The sequence below is a fragment of the Bombina bombina genome, chromosome 5 (assembly GCF_027579735.1).
Source record: "Bombina bombina isolate aBomBom1 chromosome 5, aBomBom1.pri, whole genome shotgun sequence".
Lineage (NCBI taxonomy): Eukaryota > Metazoa > Chordata > Amphibia > Anura > Bombinatoridae > Bombina > Bombina bombina.
In genome coordinates, this window is record NC_069503.1 from 934,417,497 (window position 1) to 934,436,532 (window position 19,036).

A 19,036-nucleotide genomic window follows, 5' to 3' on the forward strand; every position below is an offset into this window, starting at 1 on the left:
GGGGTCGATTTATGAAGCAGCGGATGCTGCTTCCGACCCACCAGAACTGCTGGTCCAATGATAAATCCAGACAGCGTATACTGCTGTCGGCATTTATCGATGTGCAGCGGACATGATCCGCTATATTGGATCATGTACGCTTGCACCTACATAAATTGACCCCATAGCATGCAATTTTAAGCAACTTTTTACTTTACTCCTATTATTATTTTTTCTTTGTTCTTTTGCTATCTTTATTTAAAAAGCAGAATGTAAACCTTAAGAGCCAGCCCGTTTTAGGTTCTGCACCCTGGATAGCGCTTGCTTATTGGTGGCTACATTTAACAAACCCATAAGCAAGCATAACCCAGGTTCTGAACCAAAAATCGTCTAGCGCCTAAGATTTTTAACCCCTTTACCCAAAAAGACGTATATATACGTCTTGCAATGTGATGAGAGTGGGAGGTAATGTCCCCAGATGGGGTGTGGCTTATACCTGTTATTATTTATGTCGCAGTTACCAAGTTAGATGTGTTGTACAAGCTGTATACTTCTATACTCTGAAATAAAATAGCATTGTACCTTCTATGCTGTGTCCTACATCTCATGACATGGTGTCAGAAGTACTTGCCTGCACTTCTTTTCCTGAGTAATGACGATGTTGAAGTTTACCCCACCTGAGTCTTTTGATTTCTCTCAGCCTGCAGCTTGGCCCACATGGCGTCAGCGGTTTCAAAGCTTCAGGATTGCTTCCAAGCTGGACAAGGAGAGTGGTGAAGTACAAGTAAATTCTCTTTTATACTCTATTGGGAAAGATGTGGAGCCATTGTTTAATGCTTTTACTTTCCAAGAAGGGGAAGAATTTGAATTTGAAATAGTTATGAACAAACTCAGTGCTCACTTTGTGCCCAAAAGAAATGTGATTCATGAAAGGGCCTGTTTCACAAACCTGCTCAGCATGTGGGAGAATTTTGTGAGTTTGGTGTTGCTAAAAAAGAGCAAATCAGAGACAGAATAGTCATAGGAATTGCAGATGCTGAGGTCTCACTGAAGCTACAGTTGGAGGCCGAATTAACATTAGATGGGGCTATTAGGATGGCCCGCCAGAGTGAACTGGTGAAAAAGCAAAGTGCTTATCTGAGGTCTGAGAGTATTGTGGATAAAGTGCAGCAGTTTAGGAGAGCTGCAGGTGAAAGGCACAGTGTGAGAAGTAGACCAAAGGCAACAGATAGGCCCAGAAGCGGATGGGCGCAGTAGGCTCGCTGCACACGGTGTAACCGTACCCATGATCTGAATGTGGTATGCCCAGCTAAAGATAAAAGATGTAGAAAGTGTAACCGAATGGGTCATTTTGAAGTGGCGTGTAAAACTGAATACATTAAGGAGATGCAGGTGGATAGTGACCAGGAGGGTCAAGAAGTGTCCTTTGTACGGCCTGTTGTTGAACAGTCTGGTTCAGACGAAGATTTTCGGGTTACCCTTATTGTAATGGGATCCAAGGTTGCCTTCAAGACTGACACAGGAGCAGAAATTACTGTTATGTCCCTTGCAGCATTCATAAAACTGCCTCAACAGCCTCAGCTGGTGAAAGTTACAACGAAAGTTCATAGTCCTGGTGGCCACATCGATTGTGCAGGGATATTTCTTGCCAGCTGTGAGTATAAGCAGAGGAAATTCACCATGTGGGTACATGTAATTAGATGTCAGTGTGTTAACAACCTATTGAGCAGGAAAGCAACCTGTGGTTTGGGCCTTGTCGCCAGAGTGAATGAGATTTCGGAAGACATGTTTGGTGAATTGGGCCTACTGAATTGCAACCCAGTGTACATATCAATTAAAAGTAATGCAGTCCCATACAGCATTACCATTCCTCATAGAATTCCGTTCCCACTCATGCCTCAAGTGGAGAAGGAACTACTGTGTATGAAGAATATGGGAGTTATTGAAGAGGTTGTTGAAGCAGTGAAGAGAGAGAGATATGTGCTGCTAACGCTTGAAGACATAGCTCTGAAACTGGCTGGGGGGAAGTTCTTCGCTACACTGGATGCTTCCAGCGGCTTCTGGAAGATACCACTAGATCCATAGTGCCGTAAACTGACTACCTTCCTTACACCGGTAGGTCGGTTTTGCTTCTGTAGACTCCACTTCGGGATATCCTCTGCTCCTGAAATCTTTCAAAGAGAGATGAGTTTCCTCCTAAGGGACCACGAGGGCATGGCAGTCATCATGGGCGACATTTTAGTGTATGGGTATACATTGGAAGAACATGACCAGCGAATGAGCTGTGTGCTGCAGATTATTAGAGAGTCGGGGCTGAAATTAAATAAATAGAAATGCCATTTTAGAAAATCTGAGTTATGTTACTTTGGGCATATCATCAATGGAGATGGCATCAAGCCGGACCCTGATACAATCTTTGCTATTGAACAGATGAAAAGTCCTTCTGTTGTACACGAGCTGAGACAAATATTGGGCCTTGTGAATTATGTGGGCAGGTTCCTTCCAGATTTATCCACAGTACTACACCCTATCACAGAGTTGTTGAAGAAAGATGCTGCCTGGGTCTGGGGTCCTTCACAGGAAGAAGCTTTTGTACAGGTCAAGTCCTCGCTGCAATCTGCCCCAGTGTTAGGGTTCTACGACCATTCTAAAAAGACTGTGGTTAGTCCTGATGCAAGCAGTTAAGGGCTAGGGGCCGCCCTCATGCAGCAGAATGAAAACAAACTACATCCCATTATCTACTGTTCCCGTACACTGGTGGCTGCTGAGTCAAAATACGCCCAAGCTGAAAAAGAGTGCCTGGCTGCATTTTGGACCTGTGAGCGCTTCCAGGGTTACTTAGTGGGTTTAGAGAAATTTAGTCTGGAGACTGACCATAAACCGCTAGTCCCTCTAATCAACTCCTATGATATTGACAAAACACCCCTAAGATGCCAGAGACTTCTGATTAGGCTACTCAGGTTCAATGTTCAGGCAGTGCATGTGCCGGGGAAACAACTGGTAGTGGCAGAAACACTTTCCAGGCTCCCACTGGCTGCTGCTGAAGAATCTTCAACAAATCAGATGTGAACTTCAAAAAGTTATTAAGTACATAAAAAAAGGTTGGCCCGAGAGCCAGGCAGCCTGGATATCTTTAAGTTCTTACAAGTCAGAGAGGTCGCAGCTCACAGAGCTGGGTGGGTTGTTGCTGTTCCAGGACTGCATTGTTATTCCTGTTAGCATGTGGCAGGAGATATTAAGCAGGATTTATGATGGCACTTGGGCATTACAAAGTGCAGAGAAAGGGCAACTACGGCAGTATGGTGGCCTGGGATCAGTTCCGACATTACAAGCCACGTGTCAAAATGTGCCTTTTACCGGGAACGCCGGCCTACTCAGAGAAGGGAGCGCTTGATTTCTACTCTGCTGCCTGCAGGCCCATGGCAGAAAATAGCTGCTGATTTGTGTGAACTGCAGGGGAAAAAGTACCTAGTCATGATTAACTACTTTATTCCAGGTATTTGGAGATTGCACCCTTGAATGAGATCACCAGTAAAACCATTATCACTTGTCTCAAGAGCTTGTTCTACCGATGGAGTTAGTGAGTGATAACGGAATGCAGTTTGCTTCCATGGAGTTCAGTTCTTAAAGCAGTGAATATGATTTTGTCCATTCTACGTCAAGTCCACATTACCCGCAGGCCAATTGGATGGCTGAAAGGACATTTCAAACAACAAAGTTCATTTTGGAGCAATCTGAGCCATACCTAGCTCTCTTGGCCTATAGGGCAACTCCCATCCAAGCCACGGGTTTTAGCCTGGTACAGATGATGCTAGGACATCAGATTTGCAACACTTTACCCTCTGTGGGTGTCTTCCAGCCAACCAGCTCTGTTCCTCGGGATGAGGTCCTTAGGAGGGATGAAGAGGCTAAAAGGGGTTATCGATTCTTCTACAACAGAAAACACTCTGGCCTAGATTTGGAGTTTGGCGGTAGCCGTGAAAACCAGCGTTAGAGGCTCCTAACGCTGGTTTTAGGCTACCGCCGGTATTTGGAGTCATTCAAAAAAGGGTCTAACGCTCACTTTTCAGAAGCGACTTTTCCATACCGCAGATCCCCTTACGTCAATTGCGTATCCTATCTTTTCAATGGGATCTTTCTAACTCCGGTATTTAGAGTCGCGTCTGAAGTGAGCGTCGAATGACGGTTCCTTTAAATGACGTCATCCAAGATGGCGTCCCTCGAATTCCGATTGGCTGATAGGATTCTATCAGCCAATCGGAATTAAGGTAGGAATATTCTGATTGGCTGATGGAATCAGCCAATCAGAATCAAGTTCAATCCGATTGGCTGATTGGATCAGCCAATTGGATTGAACTTGATTCTGATTGGCTGATTCCATCAGCCAATCAGAATATTCCTACCTTAATTCCGATTGGCTGATAGAATCCTATCAGCCAATCGGAATTCGAGGGACAACATCTTGGATGACGTCATTTAAAGGAACCGTCATTCGGCGAGTAGGCATCGGGAGAAGAGGATGTTCCGCGTCGGATGGAAGATGATGGCTCCCGAAGAAAGAAGATTGAAGATGCTGTTGATAGAAGACTTCAGCCGGATCATGGACCTTTTTCAGCTCACGCTTGGATGAAGCCTTCAGCCGGATCATGGACCTCTTCAGCTCCCGCTTGGATGATGACTTCAGCCGGATCATGGACCTCTTCAGCCCCCCGCTTGGGCTTGGATCAGGACATCGGAGGAGCTCTTCTGGATCGATCGGTGAACCTGGTATGGTGAAGATAAGGTAGGAAGATCTTCAGGGGCTTAGTGTTAGGTTTATTTAAGGGGGGTTTGGGTTAGATTAGGGGTATGTGGGTGGTGGGTTGTAATGTTGGGGGGGGTATTGTATGTGTTTTTTTACAGGCAAAAGAGCTGAATTCTTTGGGGCATGCCCCGCAAAGGGCCCTGTTCAGGGCTGGTAAGGTAAAAGAGCTTTGAACTTTAGTAATTTAGAATAGGATAGGGCATTTTTTTTATTTTGGGGGTCTTTGTTATTTTATTAGGGGGCTTAGAGTAGGTGTAATTAGTTTAAAATTGTTGTAATATTTTTCTGATGTTTGTAAATATTTTTTTATTTTTTGTAACTTAGTTCTTTTTTATTTTTTGTACTTTAGTTAGTTTATTTCATTGTATTTATTTGTAGATATTGTATTTAATTAATGTATTGATAGTGTAGTGTTAGGTTTAATTGTAGGTAATTGTAGGTATTTTATTTAATTAATTTATTGATAGTGTAGTGTTAGTTTTTTTTTGTAAGTTAGGTTAGGATTTATTTTACAGGTAATTTTGTAATTATTTTAACTATTTTAGCTATTGTACCTGGTTAAAATAAATACAAAGTTACCTGTAAAATAAATATAAATCCTAAAATAGCTATAATATAAATATAATTTATATTGTAGCTATATTAGGATTTATTTTACAGGTAAGTATTTAGCTTTAAATAGGAATAATTTATTTAATAAGAGTTAATTAATTTCGTTAGATGTAAATTATATTTAATTTAGGGGGGTGTTAGTGTTAGGGTTAGACTTAGCTTTAGGGGTTAATACATTTATTAGAATAGCGGTGAGCTCCAGTCGGCAGATTAGGGATTAATGTTTGAAGTTAGGTGTCAGCGATGTTAGGGAGGGCAGATTAGGGGTTAATACTATTTATTATAGGGTTAGTGAGGCGGATTAGGGGTTAATAACTTTATAATAATAGCGGTGCGGTCCGCTCGGCAGATTAGGGGTTAATAAGTGTAGGCAGGTGGAGGCGACGTTGTGGGGGGCAGATTAGGGGTTAATAAATATAATATAGGGGTCGGCGGTGTTAGGGGCAGCAGATTAGGGTTACATAGGGATAATGTAAGTAGCTGCGGTTTACGGAGCGGCAGATTAGGGGTTAAAAATAATATACAGGGGTTAGCGATAGCGGGGGCGGCAGAATAGGGGTTAATAAGTGTAAGGTTAGGGGTGTTTGGACTCGGGGTACATGTTAGAGTGTTAGGTGCAGACGTAGGAAGTGTTTCCCCATAGCAAACAATGGGGCTGCGTTAGGAGCTGAACGCGTCTTTTTTGCAGGTGTTAGTTTTTTTTTCAGCTCAAACAGCCCCATTGTTTCCTATGGGGGAATCGTGCATGAGCACGTTTTTGAAGCTGGCCGCTTCCGTAAGCAACTCTGGTATCGAGAGTTGCAGTGGCGTTAAATATGCTCTACGCTCCTTTTTTGGAGCCTAACGCAGCCATTCTGTGGACTCTCAATACCAGAGTTATTTTAAAGGTGCGGCCAGAAAAAAGCCAGCGTTAGCTACGCGGGTCGTTACCGACAAAACTCTAAAGCTAGCCGTCTGTGAGGCCCTTGCAGGAGCTAAATGTGGGGCAAAGTGTCAGAGTTAAACTGGACGATGAGAAGAAATAGAAGACGCCTGCTACGGTAATTGGACTCTCTCCAGAACCAAGGTCTTAAGTAGTCCTTACTGATGGAGGGACAGTCACACGTCAAAATAGAAGACATTTTCAGCCAGTACCTGAGAGTTTGGGACTGGAGGCCTCAGAGCCCCCGCCGGTGGGATCCCCTGTTTTAAGAGGGTAGCTTCCCCCCAGCAAGATCACAGTAGGGCTAATTCTTTGCTTCCAGCAGACTCTCACCTTCTTCTGTATCAGAGGACAGTTCATGTAAAATGATGTCAAGTGGAAGAGTGGTGAAACTTCCAGTCCGATATCGGGATTAGCACTAGTTAGAGCAGTTACTGGAAGAATGGGCAAAATAATCCCATGGTCACTATAGACTAGGGTAGTCTACCCCGATGTTCATGTCAGGATTGTATTTCTTGTTATTCATATATATTGTCTTTAACTTGTTATTTGTTATACACTGAACAAAACTATTTTTGTATGCTTCTTGTATACCTTGTTATTTTAAAAAAAAAAAAATTATGCTTTGTCCTTTGAAAAAGGGGAAGATGTGATGAGAGTGGGAGGTGACGTCACCGGATGGGGGCGTGGCTTATAGCCGTTATTGTCTATGTTGCAGTTACCAAGTTAAATGTGTTGTACAAGCTGTATACTTCTATGCTCTGAAATAAAATAGAGTTGTACCTTCTATGCTGTGTCCTGCATCTCATGACATGCAGTACTTTGCCCATCGTACTGCAAGACATATACAGTATATATGTCTCTGTTTCAGGAAGCTCCAGCACTCTCAGCTGTTAAGCTAGAGCCAAGAGCAGGAGCTCCTGAAGCTCCAGGCATTTGCCGCATATGAAGCCGGAGCGTGATCAGTGCTCTGGCTCCATATGAGGGCAGATGCCTGATCATTACAAATGGTGACACTGTGTGTGTTACCATCTGTAACAATCTTCTGCTGGTGCCGGTGGGAGGTGTGGGCGGGAGGCAGGTGGGCAGCCCAGCAGGGGAGGTGGGAGGGCCCTATGCTATGGAAAATAAAAAAACAAAGGGACAGGGAGAGATGGGGCAGCTACACTACAGAAAAGGGGATCTGGGGTGTGGGGGGCCCTAACTAAAGATCATGGGTGGGGGGGACACTAAGCTACAGAAAATATGTAAAAAATAATATTTATTTTTTTATTTTTAAAAAAGTAGTTTATAGGTACTGGCAGACAGCTGCCAGTACCTAAGATAGTGGGTGATAATAGAGGGGGAATGTTTAGAGAGCTGTTTGGGTGGGATCGGGGTGGTTGGGGGGTAAGGGGGGATCCTACACTGCAAAAATTAAAATATTTTATTTTAAAAAAAAAAAGCCTTATATTTTCATACTGGAATACTGTCTGCCAGTACCTAAGATGGGGGTTACCAGTGGGGGGTGGGGGAGGAAAGAGAGCTATTTGGGAGGGATAAGGGGGTGAGAAGTGTCAGGCAGTATGCTAATCTCTACAATAAAGCTAAAATGAACATTTAAAGCTACCTGATTAACCCCTTCACTGCCGGGAATAATAGAAGTGTGGTGCGCAGCTGCAATTAGCGGCCTTCTAATTACCAAAAAGCAATGGCAAAGCCATATATGTCTACTATTTCTGAACAAATGGGATCCCAGAGAGACTTTTACAAACATTTGTGCCATGATTCCACAAGCAGTATGTAAATAATTTCTGTGAGAAACCCAAAGTTTGTGAAAAAAGTAAAATCATTTTTTTATTTGATTACATTTGGCAGTGAAAAAACAGAATTTATGCTTACCTGATAAATTTCTTTCTCCAACGGTGTGTCCGGTCCACGGCGTCATCCTTACTTGTGGGAATATTCTCTTCCCCAACAGGAAATGGCAAAGAGCACAGCAAAAACTGCCCATATAGCCCCTCCTCAGGCTCCGCCCCCCAGTCATTCGACCGACGATTAGGAGAAAAAAAGGAGAAACTATAGGGTGCCGTGGTGACTGTAGTGTATAGAGAAAGAAATTTAGCAAACCTGATTAAAAAACCAGGGCGGGCCGTGGACCGGACACACCGTTGGAGAAAGAAATTTATCAGGTAAGCATAAATTCTGTTTTCTCCAACATTGGTGTGTCCGGTCCACGGCGTCATCCTTACTTGTGGGAACCAATACCAAAGCTTTAGGACACGGATGAAGGGAGGGAGCAAATCAGGTTACCTAAACAGAAGGCACCACGGCTTGCAAAACCTTTCTCCCAAAAATAGCCTCCGAAGAAGCATAAGTATCAAATCTTTAAAATTTGGCAAAAGTGTGCAGAGAAGACCAAGTCGCTGCCTTACATATCTGATCAACAGAAGCCTCGTTCTTGAAGGCCCACGTGGAAGCCACAGCCCTAGTGGAGTGAGCTGTGATTCGTTCAGGAGGCTGCCGTCCGGCAGTCTCATAAGCCAATCGGATAATGCTTTTCAGCCAGAAAGAAAGAGAGGTAGCAGTAGGTTTTTGTCCTCTCCTCTTACCAGAGTAAACGACAAACAAAGATGAGGTTTGTCTAAAATCCTTTGTTGCTTCTAAATAGAACTTTAAAGCACGAACTACATCTAAATTGTGTAACAAACATTCCTTCTTAGAAACTGGTTTCGGACACAGAGAAGGAACAACTATTTCCTGGTTAATATTCTTGTTGGAAACAACTTTTGGAAGAAAACCAGGCTTGGTACGCAAAACGACCTTATCTGAATGGAACACCAGATAGGGAGGATCACACTGCAAAGCAGATAATTCAGAAACTCTTCTAGCAGAAGAAATAGCAACCAAAAACAGAACTTTCCAAGATAGTAACTTGATATCTATGGAATGTAAAGGTTCAAACGGAACCCCTTGAAGAACTGAAAGAACTAAATTTAGACTCCAAGGAGGAGTCATGGGTCTGTAAACAGGCTTGATTCTGACCAAAGCCTGTACAAAAGCTTGTACATCTTGCACAGCTGCCAGTCGTTTGTGTAACAAAACAGATAAAGCAGAAATCTGTCCTTTTAGAGAACTCGCTGACAACCCTTTATCCAAACCCTCTTGGAGAAAGGAGAGAATCTTAGGAATTTTAATCTTACTCCAGGAGAATCCCTTGGATTCACACCAACAGATATATTTTTTCCATATTTTGTGGTAAATCTTTCTAGTCACAGGTTTTCTGGCTTGGACCAGAGTATCTATCACTGAATTTGAAAACCCACGCTTGGATAAAATCAAGCGTTCAATTTCCAAGCAGTCAGCTGCAGAGAAACTAGATTTGGATGTTCGAATGGACCTTGTACTAGAAGATCCTGTCTCAAAGGTAGCTTCCATGGTGGAGCCGATGACATATTCACCAGGTCTGCATACCAAGTCTTGCGTGGCCACGCAGGAGCTATCAGAATCACCGAGGCCTTCTCCTGTTTGATCCTGGCTACGAGCCTGGGAAGGAGAGGAAACGGTGGAAACACATAAGCTAGGTTGAACGACCAAGGCGCCACTAATGCATCCACTACAGTAGCCTTGGGATCCCTGGATCTGAACCCGTAGCAAGGAACCTTGAAGTTCTGACGAGACGCCATCAGATCCATGTCTGGAATGCCCCATAATTGAGTTAACTGGGCAAAGACCTCCGGTGGAGTTCCCACTCCCCTGAATGGAAAGTCTGACGAATCAAATAATCCGCCTCCCAGTTGTCTACTCCTGGGATGTGAATTGCAGATAGATGGCAGGAGTGATCCTCCGCCCATTTGATGATTTTGGATACCTCTCTCATCGCCAAGGAACTCTTTGTTACTCCCTGATGGTTGATGTAAGCTACAGTCGTCATGTTGTCTGACTGGAATCTTATGAATACGGCCTTCGCTAGTTAAGGCCAAGCCCGGAGCGCATTGAATATCGCTCTCAGTTCCAGGATGTTTATCGGGAGAAGAGACTCTTCCCGAGACCATAGACCCTGAGCTTTCAGGGAATCCCAGACCGCGCCCCAGCCTAATAGACTGGCGTCGGTCGTGACAATGACCCACTCTGGTCTGCGGAAACTCATTCCCTGAGACAGGTGATCCTGAGTCAACCACCAACGGAGTGAGTCTCTGGTTACCTGGTCTACTTGAATCTGGGGAGACAAGTCTGCATAGTCCCCATTCCACTGATTGAGCATGCACAGTTGTAATGGTCTTAGATGAATTCAAGCAAAAGGAACTATGTCCATTGCTGCAACCATCAATCCTACTACTTCCATGCACTGAGCTATGGAAGGCTGCAGAATAGAGTGAAGAACTTGACAAGCGTTTAGAAGCTTTGACTTTCTGACTTCTGTCAGGAAGATCTTCATTTCTAAAGAATCTATTATTGTTCCCAAAAAGGGAACTCTTGTTGACGGAGACAGGGAACTCTTTTCTACGTTCACCTTCCACCCGTGAGATCTGAGAAAGGCTAGAAAAATGTCTGTATGAACCTTTTCCTTGGAAAGAGACGACGCTTGAATTAGAATGTCATCTAGATAAGGTGCCACTGCAATGCCCCTCGGTCTTAGAACCGCAAGAAGGGACCCTAGCACCTTTGTGAAAATTCTGGGAGCAGTGGCTAAACCGAACGGAAGAGCCACGAACTGGTAATGTTTGTCCAGAAAGGCGAACCTTAGGAACTGATGATGATCTTTGTGGATAGGAATATGTAGGTACGCATCCTTTAAATCCACGGTAGTCATATATTGACCCTCCTGGATTGTAGGTAAAATTGTTTGAATGGTTTCCATTTTGAACGATGGAACTCTGAGAAATTTGTTTAGAATTTTTAAATCCAGAATTGGTCTGAAAGTTCCCTCTTTTTTGGGAACTACAAACAGGTTTGAGTAAAACCCCTGACCTTGTTCCACTGTTGGAACTGAGTGTATCACTCCCATCTTTAACAGGTCTTCTACACAATGTAAGAATGCCTGTCTCTTTATTTGGTCTGAAGATAAGCGAGACATGTGGAACCTTCCCCTTGGAGGAAGTTCCTTGAATTCTAGAAGATAACCCTGAGAGACTATTTCTAGTGCCCAGGGATCCGGAACATCTCTTGCCCAAGCCTGAGCAAAGAGAGAGAGTCTGCCCCCTACTAGATCCGGTCCCGGATCGGGGGCTACCCCTTCATGCTGTCTTGGTAGCAGCAGCAGGCTTCTTGGCCTGTTTACCCTTGTTCCAGCCTTGCATTGGTTTCCAAGCTGGCTTAGCCTGGGAAGCGTTACCCTCTTGTCTAGAGGCTGCAGAGTTAGAAGACGGTCCATTCCTGAAATTTCAAAAGGAACGAAAATTGGACTTATTCTTAGCCTTGAAAGGCCTATCCTGTGGGAGGGCATGGCCCTTCCCCCCAGTGATGTCTGAAATAATTTCTTTCAATTCTGGCCCAAAAAGGGTCTTACATTTGAAAGGGATATTAAGCAATTTTGTCTTGGAAGATACATCCGCCGACCAAGACTTTAGCTAGAGCGCTCTGTGCGCCACAATTGCAAACCCTGAATTTTTCGCCGCTAATCTCGCTAATTGCAAAGCCGCATCTAAAATAAAGGAATTAGCTAACTTAAGTGCGTGAATTCTGTCCATGACTTCCTCATATGGAGTCTCCTTATTGAGCGACTTTTCTAGTTCATCTTTTTAAGCAAACCCTCCAATGTTTTATCCATAGGATCTTTGAAAGCACAATTGTCCTCAATGGGAATAGTCGTGCGTTTGGCTAGCGTAGAAACTGCCCCCTCAACCTTAGGGACTGTTTGCCATGTGTCCTTCCTTGGGTCGACCATGGGGAACATTTTCTTAAATATAGGAGGTGGGACAAAAGGTATGCCTGGTTTCTCCCACTCCTTAGTCACTATGTCCGCCACCCTTTTAGGTATCGGAAAGGCATCAGGGTGCACCGGGACCTCTAGGAATTTGTCCATCTTGCACAATTTTTCTGGAATGACCAAAGAGTCACAATCATCCAGCGTAGTTAGTACCTCCTTAAGTAATGCGCGGAGATGCTCTAACTTAAATTTAAACGTCACAACATCAGGTTCTGCCTGTTGAGAAATTCTTCCTGAATCAGAAAGTTCTCCCTCCGACAAACCCTCCCTCACTGCCACTTCTGACTGGTGTGAGGGTATGACAGATAAATTATCGTCAGCGCACTCTTGCTCTACTGTATTTAAAACTGAGCAATCACGCTTTCTTTGAAATGCTGGCATTTTGGATAAAATATTAGCTATGGAATTATCCATTACAGCAGTTAATTGTTGCATAGTAACAAGCATTGGCGCGCTAGATGTACTAGGGGTCGCCTGCGCGGGCATAACTGGTATTGACACAGAAGGAGAGGATGAAGAACTATCCCCACTACCTTCATTTGAGGAATCATCTTGGGCAATCTTATTAAATGTGACAGTACTGTCCTTACTTTGTCTGGACGCCATGGCACAATTATCACATACATTTGAAGAGGGGACCACCTTGGCCTCCATACATACAGAACATGTTCTATCTGAAGGTACAGACATGTTAGACAGGCTTACACAGGCTAATAATGCAATAAAACCGTTTTTAAACAAAACCGTTACTGTCTCTTTAAATGTTAAACAGAGCACACTTTATTTCTGAATGTGTGAAAAACTATGAAGGAAATATCCGATCTTTACCAAATTTTCACCCTAGTGTCTTAATGCAGTTAAAATATTGCACCCCAATTTTTTTCAAGTTTGTAACCCCTTAAATGAGGAAACCGGAGCTGTTTTATCAATTAGCAACTTTAAACCCACTACAGTCCCAGCCACAGCGTTTGCTGCGGCTTCACCTGTCCTTGGGGGTTATACGACACCAAAATAAGCCTTCCAGGAACGTTTTCAATGGCCACCAGACCCTCTCACATGAAGCTGCATGCACTGCATCCAAAAGAAACTGCGCAATTATGGCACGAAAATGAGGCTCTGCCTACTATAGTGAAAGGCCCTTCCTGACTGGGAAGGTGTCTAAACGACTGCCTGGCGCTTAAAAAACGTTCTTCAATTCTAAAGTTTTGAAAATCACTTCAAACCTCATAAAAATATTAAATAAAGCAATCGATTTAGCCCACAAGAGTGTCAACCAGTATATAGCCCATAATAAGCCTTCATTCTGTTATGCGTCTAAGAAAATGGCTTACCGATCCCAAAGAGGGAAAATGACAGTCTTCTAGCATTACACAGTCTTGTTAGAAAATTGACTAGTCATACCTTGAGCAGAAAAGTCTGCAAACTGTTCCCCCCAACTGAAGTTCTCTGGGCTCAACAGTCCTGCGTTGGAACAGCAATTGATTTTAGTTACTGCTGCTAAAATCATACTCCTCTTTTAAACAGAACTCTTCATCCTTTTCTGTTTTAGAGTAAATAGTACAAACCGGCACTATTTTAAAATAACAAACTCTTGATAGAAGAATAAAAAACTACAACTAAACACCACATACTCTTCACCATCTCCGTGGAGATGCTACTTTTTCAGAGCGGCAAAGAGAATGACTGGGGGGCGGAGCCTGAGGAGGGGCTAATTGGGCAGGTTTTGCTGTGCTCTTTGCCATTTCCTGTTGGGGAAGAGAATATTCCCACAAGTAAGGATGACGCCGTGGACCGGACACACCAATGTTGGAGAAATGGTGGCATGAAATATACCAAAATGGGCCTAGATCAAAACCTTGGGTTGTCTACTTCAAAAATATATAGAGAGTTTTGACAGGTAAATAAAAAAACAAAACAAGGCTTAATTTCTGTTTAAATGGTGTGATAGCAAAAATGCTAAAAATTATCTGGTATTTTAGGCAAGTTTTTGTCTGAAAGTCCCGGTAGTCAATGGGTTAAATAAACATAGCAAGAGAACAAATAAAAATTGATAATAGGAGTACATTAGAAATTACTTGCTCTATCTGAATCATGAAAGAAAAAAAATGGGGTTTAGTGTCCCTTTAATAGCAGTGGTTTTAGTTCACCAATCGCAATTTAATAAAATGTATTTATGCAAATGCAATCATTTTGAACACAGTTTGTATGATAATAGACTATAAACAAAGACAAAAAAGGCAATATGGAAAATAAATTTTGGGGACCAAAGATGATAAAAAGATGGTTTTATTAACTAAAAAAAATATAATTACAGTTTTCAGTGCATTTAAAATTAGGGTCACACGTTCTATTTCCATTACTATTTGCAATACTTCTGCTACAATACAATGTAATACAGAGATTTTTACATTACTAATTTTTTGTTATCTGTCTTTATTAGATTAGTTACAATGTTTCTGGGAGGGATCATTTATATTCCCTTAAAATGATTTTCTGCTAACTGAAACAAGATCTTCCTTCCCATGCATTGAATGGGTAAATATCTTAAAGGGACACTGAACCCAAATTTTTTCTTTCGTGATTCAGATAGAGCATGCAATTTTATGCAACTTTCTAATTTACTCCTATTATGAATTTTTCTTTGTTCTTTTGCTATCTTTATTTGAAAAAGAATGCATCTAAGCTTTTTTGGGGTTCAGAACTCTGGACAGCACTTTTTTATTGGTGGATGAATTTATCCACCAATCAGCATGATTCACCAAAAATGGGCCGGCATCTAAACTTACATTCCTGCATTTCAAATAAAGATATCAAGAGAATGAAGAAAATTTGATAATAGGAGTAAATTAGAAAGTTGCTTAAAATTTCATGCTCTATCTGAATCATGAAAGAAAAAAATTGGGTTCAGTGTCCCTTTAACGTGTAATAACTAGAACTCTGGAGCAGGGCAGAAATAAACCCACAGAATTTCCAGAAAGGAAATGCATTTTATATTGATGTATAATACATATGAAATTACTGTCATCCACTATGTTTTTTCTAAGAAGAAAAAAAATCTGTAACTCATACTCACATATTGTCACGATACAAAGGGGTTAAACACACAACTGCACTACTAGTCCAGAGCTGAACACAGTCAGTGAGCCAGTAAGGAGAGGCATATGTGAAAAGTAACCAGTCACCAGTCTTGGAGCTGACTTTAAAGGGACGTTAAACACCTTTCGCTTTTGTGTAAAAGTTGCACTTTGTCCCACACTCCCTATAGAGAGGCCGAAAATAAAAATCTATAACCTAGGTTTTAGGTCTGCAAATTGCCTAAGTCAATTGATTTGCAGCATTTGCAGGTTACAGGTTTGCTTCATGGCTTCACTAAGTACATTTCTTTTAAACAAAAGCAAGAAGTGAGATCTAAAGACAATAATAATAAAAATTGTGAAAATGTAAAAAATGATTGTATATATGTTATGAAGTGAAATAACTAATTACATAAAAAAGCTGCATTCAAATATAATAGGATATCATCATCAATATTGAATAAATTAGCTGTTTACTTTTCACTTTGGCCATCTATTTTTTGCTTCTATTAATCAAGACACATTAATGTGCACGATACAGTTTTGTTGTTTTTGAAATGTAAAATACCATTTTAACTCTTAAATGGTTAAAGGTATACAAACTCAATCTTCAAGGTTCTATTATTTTATATATAATCTCCAGAACATAACATAGCATTCAACTGTTTTGAAAATGGAATTGCAGTTATTTAGTTACCAGTAGCTTGAGTGCTTCAGGATTATCCTTGTAACAAGCTTGCATTACTGGTGAATTTCCAAGATCACCTTGAAGATCAATATTCGTTGCACTATGGTTAATCAGTTCCTAGACAATAAATACAATTCCGTTATTGACCATGCACATGTAAATAATATTAAGTAGCTATAATAAAAATATATTGAAATGAGCCCATGCCTTAGAAATATAGATGCAATAGTATATTATATAACATTTTAATTATTGAAGGGATACTTAATATTTTTCACAGATACATCTTGTGGTTGTTTAACTATATTTATGTATTCACTATATTTACAGTAAAGTTAAACTTATATGATTCAAATAAAGTGTGAAATTCCTCCCAAAACTTATATTATCACATTTGCTTTGTTCTCTGGTGTCCTTTGTTGAAGAATAAACCTTAGTAGGCTCTAATTGGAGCTGAGGAGTGTGTGTAGTACTGTATGACAGAGCAGCAATAGTGGAAGAAAAATGATCCAAAGGTGTTTTAAATTCAAAACATCAAAGAATGCTTTATTTCAGGTAAAACAACAGGACAAACACCACTCCTCACGCCACAGCTGAGATCCAATGCGTTTCCTGCCGTAATCATCAGGAAATGCGTCAGATCTCAGCTGTGGCGTGAGGAGTGGTGTTTGTCCTGTTGTTTTACCTGAAATAAAGCATTCTTTGATGTTTTGAATTTAAAGCACGTTTGGATCGTTTTTCTTCCACTATTGCTGCTCTGTTCTATTTGTCGGCGAGTGGGGACTTGCTTGAAGATTACAACCACCTCTGCAAAGCTACAATTTCCTCCCAGACCGGTGTTGGTGGAACGGAATATAAGAGACCGCTATCCCGCAGAGTGGGGCCGGTACTGTGAGTAGAAAGCTGTTTTTAGACTGTGTACTATTCAACCTCGTATCTTCAGTGTGCTGGATTGTACTAGTGATACAAGATGTTATACCTGAATACATATTGCAACACTGTTGTTAACTGCATTGCATATCTTGCATTGGATTGATTATATACGCAGGTCAGTGCACAAGATGCCAGATCATTTATACTAAGCAGCGACACAGAGTTGTCTAAAGACTTGGAACCCTATTGGATCTTTTGGTGTACTTAGCAGGAAAAAAGGAACACACAGTTGTTTTTACTATAAAGCACTTAATTTTATACTGAGTGTGAAAGCCTTCCTTGCAACCAAATGAACTGTTACTACTAAACAAGGTGTGTTGTATATATGCAGCTACAAGGTTGTATTCCTAGTACTGTATGACAGCAGTTTCTGTAACAATGTTTGTATTAATGTTATACACTGCTGCCACAGAGTGCTAACAACTGAGGATACTAAGAGAATGAAGCATGTATTTATTTCCTTGAATTTACATATGCTGTGGTATTTCCATGCAATATAAATACATCATTTAGTTTGCCTTTCGCAAAATAATACAATGTAGACTTGATAATAACATTCTGTCATCAAAATCTGTTTACCTTCTATAAAATAGTCAAATACATTTCAGCAGTCAATTTAAAGGGACACTGAACCTAGTTTTTTTCTTTCATGATTCAGATAGAGCATGCAATTTTAAGCAACTTTCTAATTTACTCCTATTATAAAGTTTTCTTCGTTCTCTTGCTATCTTTATTTGAAAAAGAAGGCATCTAAGCTATTTTTTGGTTCAGACCCTGAACAGCACTTGTTTATTGGTCGGTTAAATTAATCCACCAATCAGCAAGAGCAACCCAGGTTGTTCACCAAAAATGGGTCGGCATCTAAACCTACATTCTTGCTTTTCAAATAAAGATACCAAGAGAATGAAGAAAATTTGATAATAGGAGTAAATTAGAAAGTTGCTTAAAATTGCATGCTCTATGAATCACGAAAGAAAACATTTGGGTTCAGTGTCCCTTTAAATAAAAAAAATTGTAACATTTTAGTCTAGCAGATCACATAGACTGCAGAACCTTTCAATTCATGAATTATTGTAAATAAGAAGAAGGTTTAATCCAATAAAATACTCAGATTCCAATGGGTTATACAATTGAGCATGGAACTGGGTATATTTGTATTTAAATATAGGTAAATTATTATTGGCTAAATTTGTGTATGTGTATATACAGGTGGAGGGTAAGTTATCTGGTTGTACACTTTTTGGTCTCAGGACGGACTTCATAAGGTCCGAAAACGTTCACTAAATAACAGGGCCGGCCCTAGCCATTGCGGGGCCCAAGGCAGGATGACAAAATGGGGCCCCCTTTGTCTCCACCTCCAACCACACCCAGTCTCCACCTCCAACCCCACCCAGTCTCCGCCTCCAATCCTGCCCAGTCTCCGCCTCCAACCCCGCCCCCAGTTTTTAAAATTAATTTTAAAAAATGGGAGAAAAATAATTTAAAGGTAATGCACAACATTTTAAAAAAACAAAACAAAACAAATCCACTAATGTGGAGCACTATAGCATTGTATATACTGCAATAAACCATTTATTGGAACAACTGTTTATGTATATAATAAAGAATTATGCTGACAATTAGGGACAGTTGAGTTGAACTGGGCCTTATTTTGTGTTTTCTTATGATAACAGGAACATTACAGAGATGCCAGGGCCGGCCCTAGCAAGTGCATGTCCATAGGCAGAATGACAGTGGCCTCTACCCAGAACAATAAATACTTAAAGAAATGGGGCAACCACACACACACACCCACAAACCACACACACCAACCAACCACACACACTAAAGGGTAATAGAAATACTTGTAAACATTTTTTTTTGTTTTTAAGATGTTAATGCTTTATTTAGAATATCAAGGTATGGCAGCTATTCATAGCCCCAACCACTATAGAAAGCAGTTAGGTAGTGTACATTTTGCATTTTACATGCAACTAAAAACAAATCTTGCATTACATTTAAACAAAAAGTACCTTAGTTACACCAAGTTACAATGAAAGTAAAGTTTAACTTTGCAGTTACATTCTTTGATGTAGACATTAGACAATTGATGTCCAATATCCACATAATCTTACAG

General features: G+C 41.1%; 1 protein-coding gene across 1 annotated transcript in view; it reads right to left on the reverse strand.

The window, feature by feature from the left end:
* The window catches only part of TRPA1 (transient receptor potential cation channel subfamily A member 1), a 336,909-nt gene that overhangs the window by 235,781 nt on the left and 82,092 nt on the right, over positions 1-19,036 (reverse strand). Inside the window, exon 4 of the mRNA XM_053715123.1 lies at positions 15,997-16,104. Coding sequence (XP_053571098.1) covers positions 15,997-16,104 — 108 coding nt within the window. The remainder of the gene's footprint in view (positions 1-15,996; positions 16,105-19,036) is intronic.